At 38.8% G+C, this 18,202-nt stretch overlaps 1 protein-coding gene across 1 annotated transcript; it reads left to right on the top strand.

Annotated features, from left to right (window-relative positions):
* Window positions 1–3,562: 3,562 nt before the first annotated feature.
* On the top strand, window positions 3,563–17,092 carry copb1 (COPI coat complex subunit beta 1). The gene is made up of 22 exons (XM_034217824.1): window positions 3,563–3,736; window positions 5,045–5,198; window positions 5,809–6,038; window positions 6,218–6,387; window positions 6,495–6,609; window positions 6,717–6,809; window positions 6,920–7,057; window positions 7,177–7,296; window positions 8,139–8,246; window positions 8,360–8,506; window positions 8,671–8,816; window positions 9,372–9,468; window positions 10,053–10,213; window positions 10,292–10,412; window positions 10,510–10,737; window positions 11,210–11,389; window positions 13,205–13,349; window positions 13,481–13,600; window positions 13,710–13,855; window positions 14,044–14,133; window positions 16,388–16,543; window positions 16,817–17,092. The coding sequence occupies exons 2-22, from the start codon at window positions 5,108–5,110 to the stop codon at window positions 16,874–16,876; spliced, it is 2,862 nt and encodes a 953-aa protein (XP_034073715.1). The 5' UTR covers window positions 3,563–3,736; window positions 5,045–5,107; the 3' UTR covers window positions 16,877–17,092.
* The last annotated feature ends 1,110 nt before the right edge of the window (window positions 17,093–18,202 follow it).

Raw genomic sequence — 18,202 nt, forward strand, 5'->3', positions numbered from 1 at the left:
TTTTACAGAAAAGGGGCTCCATGTCGCCGCCTAGAGGCCACACACCTCAGTGCTTCGTAAATGTGGAGCTCTGAACCAATCCTGAGAGCTGCATCATTATCATAACCTACCGTAATGTAATCAAATCACTGATCCGCAGTTAACACACTTTTAAAACGTTTTCATTGAAAAAAGAAAATGGCACAAAAACCGACACTTGTTTTCCATACTGCCCACATTGGAAATTGTACAGTCACCTTTGCATAAAGAAAATCCACATTTATATAAAATAATGTAGCCCTATTGCCATACAACATTTTAATAGCCAAGGACAGTCACTTTTTGGAGTCAGCATTGTATATAGGTTTTTAACATTGATTGATCAGTTTACCTGGTGTTCATTTAAATGTAGCTTGCTGTGTGTTACTGTGTGTTTTTAATGCTTTCTGGATGTAGTGCTTTGTGTTTTAATTTACACATTATAATAGCAGATCTTGCACATGCAAGCCAAAGAAAATGTTTTGCTATTTTTTTTGGCAAATAAGTAGACAGTTATTTTCTATTCTATTTTAATATTTACAACCTTCTAAATTGTAAGTGTATTGTTTCAGGTATTTATTTGTCTATGTTTATAGTAGACACTTTGAATAGATTTTAGTCAACAGTTCCAGAGTTACACTTTTGAATGTGACTACATTGATTCGCATAATTATGTTTTGCATAAGCCTGGAAATAGTCTATTTAGTTTAAAAGTAAAGTCCTATTTTTTGTGTAAATATTATTTGTTTTGATCAGAAGTGTCACCATCGAGTGTCGCTGCATCATGGTGCTCTGGGATCGTTTGCATAGCCTGCCTTCAGTCTGGTATGCAGATTATCGATTTAATAGATCAGCAAAACAGTGTAACCGACTTTAAATGCCGAGTTGTGGCAACATATCTAAACAAATTGTTAACGTATTTTGCGATAAAAATACACAGACAAAGGTTGAGTTGATGTCTGACGAAATATGGTCAACTAGCTAAATACATACAAGCTTTCCCATAAGTAAATTCGCTTGTTGACATCCTAACATCAACATTGTAACATGATAGACCCAGGAGTGCCTGAAGTAAAGACTACTATTGATCCATGAGAGCTGCCAACTTGAACAAACACGTTCATAAAAGTACAAATTAAAATATACGGCTAATATCTAAACCTAAATAGTCGTATCAACGTTAACAAGTTGACAGCATTTAGATAAACCTCTCTAATGTAATTAGTTACACCTGTGTATCTGCTGTCATAACAAGTCAAAATATCAGATGTGAGAATAAGTCAAAGTAAAAGCAAGGCAGTTAAATGCACATTTCCTTACAATGCATGCAGCAACAAAAATGTTTAATATATGTTACAACAACTCACCTGCTTGCCAATAACTCACTACCCTATAGTTTCTCTTTTGTTAACTGGACTTATAACTTCTCAAAGTATATTTATATTTAATTGAATGTCTTCTTGCAAACAAAATGTAAATAATATCCCACTTTTATATTGTGTTAGCTGTAATTCAGCCCATCAATAGTTTTTTTTATTTGTCAGATATTTAACATATTTTTTTCTCACGGTCAACTTTTATATTTCAAACTTTTAGTTCTATTTGGAGATGTTTGGATTGTATAATTGTTTACTTTCCACTCTTTTTTATTTATAATTATGTGTAATAAGAAAATAAAACAAAATAAATCCCAATGTTTGATTAATAAAGTATATCTTATCTTATCTTATAATGAACCAAACAATAAAATATAAGAAAAGAGAACAAATAAGCTGTCACTGTGACTTTAGATTTCTCACACATTTTGTGATTTACACAGATGTAAGGCCTTCTTGGATCCTTGAAAAGCTAGCTTGGATGTAGTATCGTAAATAAAATGTCTTAATGTCTGTGTTACTAGATGTGTGCCACACAGACTAAGTAAACAGGTGTGTCCTGATGTGTCTGAAAAGTAAACATTACATGTTATAATAGTAATAATCTTATTCAGCGTTTACTGTTGGTTCAGTTTTGTCAGCAGGGTAAACAATGTTTCCCTTTAACTTAACTAATGTGCATATTTCGCCTCTTCTTTAGATATGTAACCAGTATGACAGAGATGTTACTCTTTTGAGACATGAGGTTGGCTTAAATGATTGCATTTTGTTCACCATTTTATTTATTTATTGTTTGTTTTTTATTTATGTGTTAGTTTTCTATGAAATTCTTCATTAATGTTAAATTATTCAATGGGTCCCTGGAAGTGGCAGTGGCAGTCAGTTATTATATATTTCCTCCTTTACACTATTTTGAATGATGGTAGAAGAGGAACTACACTCGAAACCATTCCCAGAGAACAGGATCCTTAAAGTAGAATACAATTCATTAAATGACAATACAATAAACAATCTATTTTTTATAGTAAGCATAAATAAAGGGCATGTGTGAAGCCGTTGTTCTATAGCTGAAAAAAGGTTCTGCAGTGTCAACAAGTACTTTGCTCTTGACTTGAACCATAAACCTTTCTTATCATGAAAACTTCCATTTTAATATATGTAAACACTTCCATGGTAGTGGTTGTTAATCAGTGTAAGAATGATTGCAATACGTTGTGGTGTTGGCAGCCATACAACAGTGTACAATGTTTAAGGTAGCTGGTGGTCTGCACAACTGACATACATTAACAGATTCTCTGAAGATACTAATATACTCCCCTCCATTGTTTTATCCACTGAATGTATCAGTAAGGCTTAGCTTCCACTGGAGGGTGCTGCATTATATTATATTCCGTTACATACTATTTGTTAAAACACTAAAGTAGCTATATTTAGTTCCCCCAAAATAATGTAATGTATTTGTGATGCAGGAATCATATCTGAAGTAGTTATACTGAACCAATAAACTTTAAGTGGAAGTTGAAATTCACTGTGAAAAACAAAAAAATCAATTATGGCTGTACAAAGATGTTTAAAGTAGCCTATATTTTATTTTCTACAATAACATTTGCTGCAATTATCACTATTCACAGATTTGAATATGAAAGGGCAGTGAGGTAAAAAAAACGTTGTTTAGTGTACTGCATAATAATAATGATATTATTATTATTATTATTAATTTCACCCTGTTTTTATCCACTTTAAAAAAAGGCTACCATTTAAATATGTACACCGAATTACCAGAAAACATGATACATTCTTAAGTTCATCTTCTTCTTCATATGTGTATGACTTGTTATCAACAAATAAAGTATTCTAGGCCTACGTAATGTGACAAGGCAAATCAGCTTTATTTAAAAAAATGTCAGTGCATTGGCAACAGGCTGAGTGCAGCTTTTTAGTGGCTTATTTCTTTCACTCAGGGAGTCAATATCCACAAGGAATCTGAACAATTAGTCTCATACATTTGACCACGGTCCGTCAAATTCACCGGTGGAATACAGAATAATTCGTGTCTTGCAACATTATACAAATTTAAAGAGCGTGATATAAATAATTGATGTAATAGTTAACTTATATGTGTTTTTGAATGGAAAACGCTCCTTATTATTGCTCTCGCGTTTGAGCCTTCCGCCACACGGTAGCAGTGATGTGGCTCAGAAAGTAATCTTCCACGTCAGTAGGAAGTGGTAGGGAACTACACAGACAGCTCGCCAAAGGGAGCTCCTGGGACATGTCACAGATGTAATTATCCAAACCTGGATATCGAAGGCCACTTCGGAGGATAAAAGTCTCGCAATAAGGTATGTAAAGTGATTCTCTTGTTGACCAAGGTGATATTTTCTCTCCCGACCCGCGGTATCTGCTCAGGCAGCTAGCTAACGTTACTGTCCACCATTTCATTGCTAGCCTGAGCAGAAGCTAAGCTGGCGTTTGCTAACATTCGCTAGTTAGCGACTAATCACATATATTAACTAAATCTAACCAATTGTATAGTCCACTTAGTAATTCATGTTTGCCTTTTATTCAGGGTTAGCCACACAATTGTTGTTGCTATCGCAGGTAGGGCCATTAAAACTGTAACAGTAACTAGCTGCAGTGTTGTACCAGGATTTTAACGCTGCGTGTCACACTTTCTGGAGTTGAGCTTCATCACCCACTTAATCGTAACCATTCCGTCTATGAGAGTGACATTGTCACTTAAACTGTCTCTTCTGTCACAATGACAGCTCTTGTCTCTGTTTTTGTGATGACAGCCATCGCGTTTTTACATAATAAAGCCGAACCTAGCAAACACTACCATTATGTAACTAACCACCTAATGTTAATTACATCTATCCAAAGACAACTCCGTATTAATTCAGCTCCTCCTTTTGTTACAACTAGGTGCTGGAGGAATCACCTGTTGGGGATGTTTTTCTGAAAGAGTTTTACATAGAAGCCCCACAAACAAATGCCTCATTGATCCAAACAATCACTTTTTAGGCAACACCTGTATAATGCTAAAACATTTTGAAGATACCCTTCATTATTTGTCTCCATGTACTGTTTCTGCCCAAGTCTTTCAGGGTCTAAAGAATCCCAGAATGTTTTGAGTCAGATAATCACCCAGGACTGATCACGAGTCTATGGCAGGGCAAACACTAACCTAATACATTACATTCACAACTACTTAATTGATCTATTATGCATTCCTTTGGAAATATTCTGGAAGGATCTCTGGTTTGTGAGGCTAAAGTGTTAAATAAACAATGAGACAATGTCCTATACACATGCAGTTAAATTCAGTAAATAAGTAGTGGCAAAATCATTATTTCTACACTTAATAATGTTTTTTTCCCCCAGTAAAAGTAAGAATGTGAGTGATATAATAATTATAACAGTTTACCATGCCTTCTTTGCCTGCTGATGAAAATGTTAATGAAATATGACCCAACAGTGCGTTTTCCTGTTTCAAGGACATGATGCTATTCAGCAAATGTATGTTGTTTGTGTCTAATGTTCATTCAGATTTTGTTCACACATTTGCTTTACTTACTGTATGTTTATGCATCTGTGTATAAAAAAATCTCCACCTTTTTACTGAATCTATCTTTTACTGTTTCTTGCAGTTATTGTCCAGTGATCGACATTCGTTGGGATTCTTCTAAGACAGATACAGGCCGGAAGCAAAAATGACGGCTGCAGAGAACGTGTGTTACACTCTGATCAATGTTTCATCTGAATCAGAGCCTCCTTCTGAGGTCACACTTAAGGCTGATCTAGGTAACTATTCTTACAGTTCATTTGCATAGCTACCTTATTAAACCTTAGAGGGACTATATTATTTTTCTACATTCCAACTGCAATACATTTGAGTTGAATGGAAATCAATGTATGCTGTTTAAAGTGTTAAAAGGCTTAAAAGAATCAAAAGCAAAACATCTTTTCCATTAAATGAAGTTCTTTCCAATTTAGGATAACCCACACATCTCAGTGTCAGCTCATTTCTTAGGAAGTATTTCTTTAGTAGAATGTTTTTCCACTAGAAACAATTTGCAGCCAATGTTGGTTTTAATACATAAACAGATAAACAATATGAATCACTCATCAAACAAGTGAACATCCCAAAAATCATAATGCATACTTAGAGTCAAGCTAGGACCAGGTGGAGGGATTATATCTCTTCGCTGGCCTGGGAGCGCCTTGGGATCCCCCAGTCAGAGCTGGTTGATGTCGCCAGGGAAAAGAAAGTTTGGGGCTCTCTGCTGGAACTGCTACCCCCGCGACCCGACCACGGATAAGCGGGAGAAGATGGATGGATGGATGGATGGAGAGTCAAGCTGACTACATTCATTGTAGTAGTAGTAAGACACATACATATTGTTTTCTACAGAAAAGGGGGAGATCAAGGCAAAGACCGAAGCCCTGAAGAAGGTCATCATCATGATCCTGAATGGTGAGAAGTTGCCAGGACTGCTGATGACCATCATCCGCTTCGTGCTGCCTCTTCAAGACCACACCATCAAGAAGCTGCTGCTGATTTTCTGGGAGATTGTTCCCAAAACTACCCCAGACGGAAAGCTGCTGCAGGAGATGATCCTGGTCTGTGACGCCTACAGAAAGGTAAGATTCATCCACTCAATCTGTAGATCTGTATATTTCTTATATCAGGTGTCCTGTCATCAATATACAGCATGGGAAATAATGCTTGTTATAGTCAGAATGGGAACAAAATAAACAGCAGCAGTGTTGTGACTATTGAATCCACACCATTTTCATTTTTCTGACTTTTTTCATTTCAGGACTTGCAGCATCCAAACGAGTTCATCCGTGGCTCCACTCTGCGCTTCCTGTGCAAGCTGAAGGAGTCCGAGTTGCTGGAGCCGCTCATGCCAGCGATACGGGCCTGCCTGGAGCACCGCCACAGTTACGTGCGCCGCAACGCCGTCCTGGCCATTTACACCATCTACAGGTACAAACTGTTAAAGGTTTTATGTGCAGTTGACTTTCCATATAAACATATGTTGTACTTTATTCACTGTTGCACAACAAGCAGCTGATGATCTTTATTTCTTTTAGGAACTTTGAACAACTCATCCCAGATGCTCCAGAGTTGATTCATGATTTTCTTGTCAATGAGAAAGATGCCAGCTGCAAGAGAAATGCGTTCATGATGCTGATCCATGCCGATCAGGTCCGTCAAATATTGCCCATTTCCTTATTTTTCTATAATTGTGTGCCGCTAGACTTACATGATCTATCCCAAAGGTATAACTTACAAATGTCATTCACTTCTTACAGGATCGAGCTCTGGATTACCTCAGCACGTGTATCGACCAGGTTCACACTTTTGGCGACATTCTCCAGCTGGTCATTGTGGAGCTGATTTACAAAGTGAGTGCCAGCATTAAGTCTAATTTATCTTAGTTTTGTAGCATAACAGCATACTGCCACAAGAGCTGCGTTGGTGTCTGAACTCTTGCTGTATTTCTTCTGTCTGTTAGGTTTGCCATGCTAACCCCTCTGAGCGTGCACGGTTTATCCGCTGCATCTACAACCTGCTGCAGTCCTCCAGCCCGGCTGTGAAGTATGAGGCTGCTGGCACTCTTGTTACCCTCTCCAGTGCTCCCACAGCCGTTAAGGTACATCACCCGGGTTTTGTCAATATACCGTATATATGGTAGTGATATTGTACTGCATTGGAGCGAGTAGCAGTGATGTCTTATGTCGTTTATTCATCTTTTGCTTTGCCGGACTTCAGGCTGCAGCCCAGTGCTACATTGATCTGATCATCAAGGAGAGCGACAACAATGTGAAGCTCATTGTTCTCGATCGTCTGATTGAGCTGAAGGAGCATCCCACTCATGAGCGTGTACTCCAGGTACGTTGAATTATTGCTGTTTTTTTAACTACAATTACCCATCACTAACCTGATTTGGATTGATAGGATATAACATCATATAAGCAACAATAATTACATTACATTTAGCTGACGCTTTTGTCCAAAGCGACTTACAATAAGTACATTCGACCAGGAAGACACAACCTTGAAGAAAACAGAATCATATAAGTACATCAGGTTTCATAGAGCCAAACATTTCAAGTGCTAGTCAACTGGCTTTAGATAAGCCAGCCCTTTATTAGTATAAAAGTGCTTCGTTAATAGTTCTAACGCTCGAAGTGGAGTCGAAAGAGATGAGTTTTCAGTTTGCGCCGGAAGATGTGCAAGCTATCTGCTGTCCTGATGTCAATGGGGAGCTCATTCCACCATCTTGGAGCCAGGATAGCAAACCCACGTGTTTTCGCCGATGGGAACTTGGGTCCCCCTCGCAGCGAGGGCGCAACGAGTCGTTTGGCTGATGCAGAGCGTAGTGCACGCGCTGGGGTGTACGGTTTAACCATGTCCTGGATGTACGAAGGGCCAGATCCATTCGCAGCATGGTAAGCAAGTACCAGTGTCTTGAAGTGGATTCTAGCAGTTACCGGAAGCCAGTGAAGGGAGCGGAGGAGCGGAGTGGTGTGGGAGAATTTAGACAACAACTATATATGAAAATGTACAGAATACATTTTTAGAGTCAAAAGCAGCTGAAAAGTCTGTAAGATATAAAAATCTAGCAAACGTAGTTATATTAGGACACTGCAACAGTTTGCTGAGCCTACAGTGCTACATCTCTGTTGGGAAGTAATTCGGTTTTTCACCAATACATTTGTATTTCTATCCAGGATCTTGTGATGGACATCCTGCGTGTCCTCAGCACTCCTGACCTGGAAGTCAGAAAGAAGACCTTGCAGCTGGCACTGGACCTGGTTTCATCTCGCAATGTAGAAGAGGTCAGTGGCGCGCAGTATATCCAAGTTATTGTTGTTGTTATTATTTTGTCCAGGCGTGTACACAGACAAAACAGGTTATACTGCAAATAAAGTGAAATCTATTGTCTTTCCAGTTGGTGATAGTTTTGAAGAAGGAAGTGATCAAGACAAACAATGTAACGGAACATGAAGACACTGATAAGTACCGGCAGCTTCTGGTACGCACTCTCCATTCCTGCAGTGTGCGCTTCCCTGACATGGCGGCCAATGTCATACCTGTGGTGAGTTTCCTATCATTCAAACACACCAGTAACAAGATGCTTGTGACATTTGTTATATTTTATAGCTTTCTGAAATGGTCTCAATGGTGGTTGGTATGTATGACACTATATAGTAAAGTCTGAGTATATAGTAAGGCTTTTCTTCGTGTTGTTATGATTTACAGCTGATGGAGTTCCTCAGTGACACTAATGAGGCAGCTGCTGCTGACGTGCTGGAGTTTGTGAGGGAGGCCATTCAGAGGTTTGACAGCCTGAGACCCCTCATCATCGAGAAGATGCTGGAAGTCTTTCACGCCATCAAAACTGTCAAGTAAGGCTTTCTAAGCACATTAAGGGGAATATTATGCAATGTCTTGGTAATGCCATCCTAATAGATATAAACAAAAGCAGGTACAATTTAGGTTAGACTATTTTATATGGATACATAGGCAAGTCAATCAACAAATAAGTACATCCTTTTCTATTCAGTTTGTGCTAATCTGAAGTCCTTACTCGTACTAATACTAAAATACGAGCTGAACTGTCATTTTGTTCTGTTATTGGGCACATGCTTCTTATTATACTATGTATTAATAAAGAGACTCATGTGAGGCCAAATCACACACTTGAGTTGTTCTTCAATTATGTCTCCTCTGAAATGATGTGATTTAAAAAAGGGTACAAGAGCACAAATAATCAAACATATACAAACCAACTTTAAACAAAGAATGAATTTGCCTGATTTTGGTCATTCTGGTCTGATAGTCACTTTATGTTTTACCTCAAGTCACATTTGTCGAATGCCATTTGGATAGCTCGTGTATCAATACAGGAGTACGTAGTTCTGTCAATGCTCTTCAACATTGTCACCGTTGTGTTATTTCAGGATCTACAGGGGAGCGTTGTGGATCCTGGGAGAATACTGCAGCACCAAGGATGACATCCAGAGTGTGATGACAGAAGTACGCAGGTCCTTGGGAGAGGTACGTCCATTATTATTATTCAGGGTGTCTGCGGGGTCTTAAAAAGTATTACAAGTTGATGAATCAATTTAGCGAAAATGAAGGCTATTAAACCGGCATTTTTCAAGGTATTACATGTTGTAGCTTGTTTTCAATAAGTATATCAATTGTCCAAAGAGGTTGTATTCTACAGTCTGCCTGAATGTAATCATTGCGTAGGTGTGTAGTGTGATTCTGTAGTTTATTTATGGCATCCCGTTGGATGAACAGGGCAAGGCACGCTCACTGCTTGATAGTGCGCGAAGCTCCGTTTGCGCCGGTTGTTAAACATCGTTATGGGGAAATGCAAGTTTGCGTCCAAATGGTTGGAAGATAAGGAGGAAGGACAATCAATACTGTATATAGTCAATGTGAGGTAAAGTGTGTCGCCAATGTAGACGGTTAAAACTCCAAGTGGCGATGAGGTCTTAAAATGTGTGGAAAGGGTCTTAAAAAAGGTCTTAAAAGGTCTTACATTTGACTTCAGGATTCCTGCATATACCCTGTTATTAGTATTAAATGGAAAAAAGCTCACTTGACCTAACATCCATCTCTTGCCTGGACAGATCCCCATTGTAGAAAATGAGATCAAGAGAGACTCGGGGGAGGTGAAAGCAGATGATGAAGTGAGCGCGGCTCCAGCCCAGAAGCTGGTGACAGAGATGGGAACCTATGTGACGCAGAGCGCCCTCAGCTCCAACAGGCCTTCCAAAAAAGAAGAGGATAGGTAAAGAAAGGCTCATTATTCTCCATTGATTGTCTGCACAGTGAACTCACTCAATAAACACTGCTTCTGTTGTTCCAGACCTCCACTCAGAGGCTTCCTGATGGACGGAGACTTCTATGTGGCAGCTTCCCTGGCCACCACCCTGACCAAAGTTGCCCTGCGTTATGTTGGAATTGTTCAAGACAAAAAGAAACAAAATGTAAGTCGTCCTCTTTCCACTCTACTGACCACTTCTGTCAAAAACAATTAACCAGCTGACTGTTTGTCTAACCCCTGTTGTCTTGCTGTCCCCTCAGTCCTTTGTGGCAGAGTCCATGCTGATCATGGTCACTGTGCTGCACCTGGGCAAGTCCTCTCTTCCCAAGAAGCCCATCACAGACGACGATGTGGACCGCATCTCGCTGTGCCTCAAGGTCCTGTCGGAGTGCTCGCCTCTTATGAATGACATTTTCAACAAGGAGTGCCGCAGATCCCTGTCACATATGCTGACTGTCAGACTGGAGGAGGAGAAGCTCTCGCAGAAGGTAACGCTATTTAACCTCCTGTTATTTAACCAGCTGAGGCATCGCCACAAGAAGAGGAAGTCACATTTTATCTGTAAATTGCATATTTTTTGACCCAGCCCTTATTTATGAATGTTACAAATTCAGTTTTATGCTTGTAAATATACATATAGTGTTTATAAGACAAATAAGTTTTGTTTTTAAGAGCTTTGAGCAACAGGAAAAGTGCTTTATAAATAACATGTATTATTATTATTATTATTTATGGCATTCATTTATGAGGGTGTCCGCATCTCTTGACAAAAACATAATTGCTCCATCTTTTTGTTGATAAATGTAACTTGATTCTAATTGAAATATATATTTATCTTACTAATTTGTTTTCACATCTTGGCCTCACTATTTAAGTGTCTTGAATATTTCTTGGTGGGACAACTATATGCTCGATTATCCCCTTCAAAATAACCCTATGTGTTTCTTATTCTGACCACAGAAAGAGTCTGAGAAACGAAGCGTAACAGTGCAGGCAGACGACCCGATCTCCTTCATGCAGCTGACCGCCAAAAATGAGATGACTTCTAAGGAGGATCATTTCCAGCTCAGTCTGCTGGCTGCTATGGGCAACACTCAGAGGAAAGAGGCTAATGATCCCCTGGCTTCAAAACTCAACAAGGTACCCCCACAGCAGAGGTGGGAGTAAGTCCTACATGTGCAAGTCATGAGCAAGTCTCAAGTCTTGACCTACAAGTATCAAGCAAGTCCCAAGTCACTGTGGTGAGAGTCAAGCAAGTCAAGTCATTGCTCAGGTCAAGCAAGTCAAGTCATACGAAATTCTGATGAATAAGCCCAGTTTCCGCATTTAAATCAGTCTTTTAGACAGTGGTTATGAAAATGAATTCAACCCACACTATGATCTTCATTACATACAGTTAATCATTTGAAATCTAATTTAGACCGATGACAATCATATTAGATTAATATTAACCCTAGAACTGCAGACAATATAGCTAGGACTCAAAAAGTCTGTTCAAAAAGGCAGAATTCCAGGTAAGAAAATCACATATGGCATTTTCCATTACACATATTTAATTTACATTTCTGTTAACACTAGAACCGCCAACAGCGTCAGCACCTACATAGATATCATTTTCAAATCATTTAATTTGTTCCTCTTCATAATTTCCTTATAAACTAAGTAGGACGATTTAAAACTCACTTAATTGGGTTAATTTAGAAATTGCTTCAGTTTAGCATCATAACAGATCAAAAAGTTCAGATTAATTTTACAATAAATCAAGGAATGATGCACTTCTACAAACAAAAATAACATAATTAAAACATTTAAACAAACTACTAAAAGTAGATGAACTACATTATTCAACAGTTTACAGTAACTTCTGATAATAACAGAAATAAGCGAGGCATCTCTTTTCCTCTCTCTCTCCCTCTCCGGACAGCCCGTCAGTATCAGGGTTAGTCAAAAATGAATCCCTTGGCGGTTCTAGTGTTAAATTACCGTATTGTCTTCTCTTCTCTTTGCTTATTCGATTTGAAACCAAGTCTAACGTAGTTTAAACTTAACGTTAGCTTACTAGCTAACACAACACATGCACGTACATTTCTCTGGGTTTGTTTTTGTAGTGACGAATGAAGTTGGATGTTGTGGTGGTCGTGTCACTGATCTTTATGCAGCAGACCCTGCATACCGCTGTTCTCTTCTTATTACCGTCATCGACAACATAATCCTTGAATCCAAACTTCACTATTTTTGGAGTAAAGCTAGCCGCTGCCATGTTAACTGACACTCCTGCCGTCTAGTGGGTTGCCAGGTTTGCGCGCACGGCGCTATAATCACCCAATCACGTTTAGAAAAAACTCAATGTAATATCTCACTACAAAAACAAACGCAAATATTTTTATTTTAAACAGTCAAGTCCTTTCAAGTCATCTGTCTCAAGTTTAAGTCAAGTCTCAAGTCATGAATACCAAGTCCAAGTCAAGTCTTTTATCAATGTTAGTCAAGCAAGTCTCAAGTCAAAAAATATGCGAGTCATGTGACTGCAACTGGTAATTACATTGAGAAAGATCAACTTGGGAATTAGATTAATTTGTTTTGAGATTTTATTAATTTGTTCTTCCATTTATAACGCTAATTTATTTTGTGCTGTTTTTGATTGCACAGTGGAAACAAAAACAGTTGTTTCGTTTGGATTTCATATTCTACCATTTTTAAGTTGTTGCATTATTTGTTTTTTATTTAATTTGACTGCGGGTATAACAGTTTTTTATGCAGGGACACACTCAGCTACGAGTATCATTTTTCTTTTTTAATCCTGCTGCTTGAGGTCTTGCTGTGCAAATGCACTGCTGTTAAAACCTTGTAAATGGTATACAAATGTACTTTTTAATTGCTTACTGTGAGGAAACATTTGTACTTGCAATATAATTGATGATTAAATTGATAAAAACGTGTTTTTGTCCACTCTAGGTGACCCAGCTGACAGGGTTCTCAGACCCAGTGTACGCTGAAGCCTATGTTCATGTCAACCAGTATGACATCGTGTTGGACGTGCTGGTGGTCAACCAAACCAATGACACTCTCCAGAATTGCACTCTTGAGCTGGCCACTTTAGGTGAGTTTGGTTTATTTTTCACCTCACTGGACATATGAACATGTTCTCCCCATTAATGATGATCAAGCCCCTCGTATTTTTTTGCTACTAGTTGTTATGTTTGCATTCCACTAATAGTATCCATCCCACAGGTGATCTCAAGTTGGTTGAGAAGCCTTCACCTTTAACTCTGGCTCCTCACGATTTTGCTAACATCAAGGCTAATGTTAAAGTGGCCTCGACTGAGAATGGCATCATATTTGGAAATATTGGTGAGATAATATTTTGGTTTATCGTCTTGATAGAACTTCAGCTCGTTTTGATCTCTGTAACCAGAGAAGTAAGTCTAATTTGTGGAGATGTTTGTTCCTTTCTTTCCAGTGTATGATGTGTCGGGAGCCGCTAGCGACAGAAACTGCGTCGTCCTCAGTGACATCCACATTGACATCATGGACTACATCCAGCCTGCGTCCTGCACTGATGCAGAATTCAGACAGATGTGGGCAGAGTTTGAGTGGGAAAACAAGGTAGGCTTTGCTTTTCTACTTTGTGGCTAGTTCCCAGAAACAAATTGCCTTTAAAAAGTGTGTTTGGTATCATTTGTCATACACACAGGTTTTTTGTACTTCCTACATTCAAAAATCCATAAACCAAAATCAATATTTAGGACTGTGAGCATTGAAGATGTTCCCTAATCAATCTTTCTTTTTCATAGGTGACAGTGAACACCAACATCACTGATCTGAACGAGTACCTTCAGCATATCCTTAAGTCCACCAACATGAAGTGTCTGACTCCTGAGAAGGTTGGTATAAGACATCACATCAACAGAGATAATCATTTAAATGAGGTTTTAATGCTGGCTGGACCAATACAAATAAATGAAATTCATTTCATTTCATTTCAAACCTTTATTTAACCAGATTGGTCCCATTGAGATCATAGATCTCTTTTTCAAGGGAGACCTGCAGCATATAGGTTCCACATCAAACATAAAACAATAAAGGACATTATACATTATATTTACAGGATACATTTACATAGTTATAGACATTTACAAGTGGCCATAGTATCAACGAGCATTTCATTTAGCCTAGCTTTAAAAACATGCAGAGGAATGAGATTGCTCAGTTTCAATTCTTGCTGAAGATTGTTCCAAGCAAGTGGCGCTGCGCACATAAAAGCTGTCTTACCTGAGACAGTCCTTGCTCTTGGCACATCTAAGAATACTACATCATGCGATCTCAGACAATAGCTGCTTGCAACTCTCTGTGTTATCAGAGAGCAGATATAATACGGGAGTTTACCCAACAAAGCTTTATAAATAAACGTGTACCAATGACTGAGCCTCTTTACAGTAAGTGATGGCAGACCTGCCTTGGCATACAGGGTACAGTGATGAGTAAGTGCTTTACAATTTGTGACAAATCTCAGTGCGCTGTGATAGGCGGCATCTAACTTGTTCAGGCAATAGGCAGGTGCATTCATATAGATCAAATCACCATAGTCCAGCACAGGTAAAAAGGTCACAGTGACTAGCCTTTTCCTGGCTTCAAAAGAGAAACAGGACTTGTTTCTGAAAAAGAAACATAGCCTAACCCTCAGCTTTTTAAGCAGGTTATTGACATGACGTTTAAAAGTAAGACAATCATCAAGCCAGATACCTAGGTATTTATAACTGGTAACCACTTCAAGTACTTGTCCTTGCATAGTAACAATATCTAAAACAGGCTCTGGTGTCTTTTTAGCTTTTGAAAATAGCATTACCTTGGTTTTATCAACATTTAAAAGAAGCTTAAGTTCAGAGAGCTGAGTCTGAATAATGTTAAAAACAGCCTGTAATTTAACACCAGCCTCCTTAATGGAGGGACCTGCACAGTACATCACAGTATCGTCAGCATAAAAATGTAAAGTAGCTTCATCCACATTTTCACCTAAACTGTTGATATATATGGAGAATAAAAGTGGACCTAAAACAGAACCTTGAGGAACACCATTAGCAATGTTTAACCACTCAGAAGACAGCCCATCAAAGTGAACACATTGGGACCTTTCAGAGAGGTAGTTCACAAACCAACCCACTGCATGGCTGGATATGCCGATACTGAGTAGCCTCTGCTTTAAGATGCGATGATCGACGGTATCAAACGCTTTGGAAAGGTCAATAAATAGAGCTGCACAACTCTGCTTATTATCTAAAATACTCGTAATATCATTTACCACTTTCATTGTGGCAGTGATGGTGCTGTGTTGTTTTCTGAAGCCTGACTGATGTTTAGACAGGATATCATTTTTACATAAAAACTCCTTTACTTGTTCACTCACTAGGCGTTCGAGCACCTTCGCCAGAACTGACAATTTAGAGATTGGCCTATAGTTATTTAAAATAGTTGCCTCCCCTCCTTTTAGCAAAGGCAAGACATAAGCTGACTTCCATACTTTTGGAATTGCATTTGTGCCGAGGGAGAGGTTAAAAAGAGTAGTAAGAGGAAGAGCAATAAAATCTGCAGCTATCTTTAAAAAGAAAGGTTCTACGTTGTCCGGGCCAGCCGGTTTCTTAGGATCTAGCTTAGATAAGGCTTCATGAACAACATTGACAGTAAAAAGAGTAAAACTGAAAGGGTTTTCCAGAACACATTGTTCAGAGTCACGGATTGGGGTGTTCACAGAAGCAGAGTTAGAAACTGAATCAAACATAGAACCGCAGGACACAAAATGCTCATTAAAACAATTTAACATGGTGGCCCCTAACATGGTGGCTCATTACGGATCTCACCGGTGGATATCGATTTTTATTGCTTTCCAAAATTTCCTAGGATTATTTAGGTTTTCTGTGGTAACTGACAAATAGTACTTCGACTTTGCACTTTTGACATTTGAAGTGAAGCTATTCCTTAGCTGCCTAAAACGCAGCCACTCTACCTCTGAGCCTGATTGCCTAGCCTTTGCCCAGGCCATTAGTTTGGGTGCTGGTGCATTTTGTAACGAATCAGATAAATCCTCTGGTGTTGTTACTCTGTAATACTCTCAACTCTTATCCTTCTTTTCTCACAAACCAGGCGCTGTCGGGCTTCTGCGGCTTCATGGCTGCCAACCTCTATGCTCGTTCAATCTTTGGCGAAGATGCCCTGGCTAACGTCAGCATCGAGAAGCCCATCCACCTGGGGCCTGATGCTCCTGTCAACGGACACATACGCATTAGAGCCAAAAGTCAGGTGAGTCTCAGTTGCTGCATCATAAACCTTTATACATCTAAGAAGTAAAGGCTTTGTTGAATTTATTATCTTTCAACTTGAGAAATGCAGCAAATTCATCTTTTGGAAGGATATCATTGAATTAAATACTTTATTGAAGGAATTGGACGAAATGGCCAGGGAGAGTGATAATATGAAACAGCCCATAACTTGGTGTGATGTTGCTCTAAAAGCTTTTGCTCTTATCAGTGTCTAGAAATGCTATAACAATAAATCTTCTCCTTTCTTTCACAGGGGATGGCCTTGAGTCTCGGAGACAAAATCAACCTCTCCCAAAAGAAGTCAAATGTCTGAGACAACTCTGTTCCAGCTGACCCCTCTGCTGTTCTCTTTCATCCTCCATCTTACAGTCTTTTCATCACAGCTAATTAAGAACTCTATATGGTCAGTGGCTTTCCGCTGTTTTCTTTCTTTCTTTTTTTTACATCACCTCTGTCTGGAAACTAAATTTCAGTAATGTTCTTTCCCTGTCCTGTTTAATTTTCAATAAACTATGTATTAAAAGAAAGACTTAATTTTGCTTAATGCTTTATTCACTGTCACTGTTTTAATTTTGGGCAGATTTAACTTAATGCTAAAACAATTATTTTTAAAATAATTATTGTTAGCTTCCCCAACTATTCGAAAGTTTATATTAGATTTATCGTTCTTTGTGCCCAATTCACTGTTAAAGGTTTTAATTGATTAATTCATTCAACTAATCGTGTCAAAAGCCATATTAGGAACAGGAAAAGAGGATGAGGTTCATGAGAAGGAGTTTCTACTGTCTTTATTTAGAAATGACTGTTGAAGGGTGAAGTTTGGAAAATAATTTATAGATGGCCATTGTTAAATTGCTTTCACCTGGAAAGTTGAACATGAATAATGAATTCCTCAGATGCCTTGTGTGATCTCGTGCACAGTGTGAAGATGAACATCAGTAGTCCAGCACCCCAACAATGGCATCATGAATACTCTTAAATACATCCATATCCTTAGCTTGGACACAATTTATTTCGACCTCAGGTACTACTGAATATTGCAGTGATTTCAAAGGTACTCTCAAAACCATCTGCAAGTGTTACCTTCACTGATCAAATGAGATTGAGATGGATTAGTGTTGGCAGAGAGTTACATATTCCACTTTCCCTCCTGTTTATGTATGAGTAAAGGGACATTTCTGGGAATATGCCAGATTAAAGGGTGACAACCCCGGTCATACATTTGCAATATCTCTGAAATCTGTCTCTCCAGGGGTTTAGATAAAGGCTGAAAGGTGGCTTTGAGGTCAGAGCTTCAGCTGCTAAAATAAACAGCTGGCTATCTGGCAGCAGTTACTGGCCATTTCTCAATGTTGAGTAAAGCTGCTGCAGAGCCACTATTTCAAGTATACTACGTCATCGAGTGGCTCCGAAGGACTGTTTAAATGCCCAGCATTCGGCGCTACTCGATGACGTAGTATACTTGAAATAGTGGCTCTGCAGCAGCTTTACTCGACATTGAGAAACGGCCACTGACAACCTACTGTCTGCATTGTACGGCCTCTTTGGATTTATGGTAGATATTATCCATCATTATTACAATGAAATCTAAACTCCATAAAACCGTTAAGCTTTTACACCCTGTGTTTATGCTATGTTT

The sequence above is a fragment of the Gymnodraco acuticeps genome, unplaced genomic scaffold (assembly GCF_902827175.1).
Source record: "Gymnodraco acuticeps unplaced genomic scaffold, fGymAcu1.1, whole genome shotgun sequence".
Taxonomy (NCBI): domain Eukaryota; kingdom Metazoa; phylum Chordata; class Actinopteri; order Perciformes; family Bathydraconidae; genus Gymnodraco; species Gymnodraco acuticeps.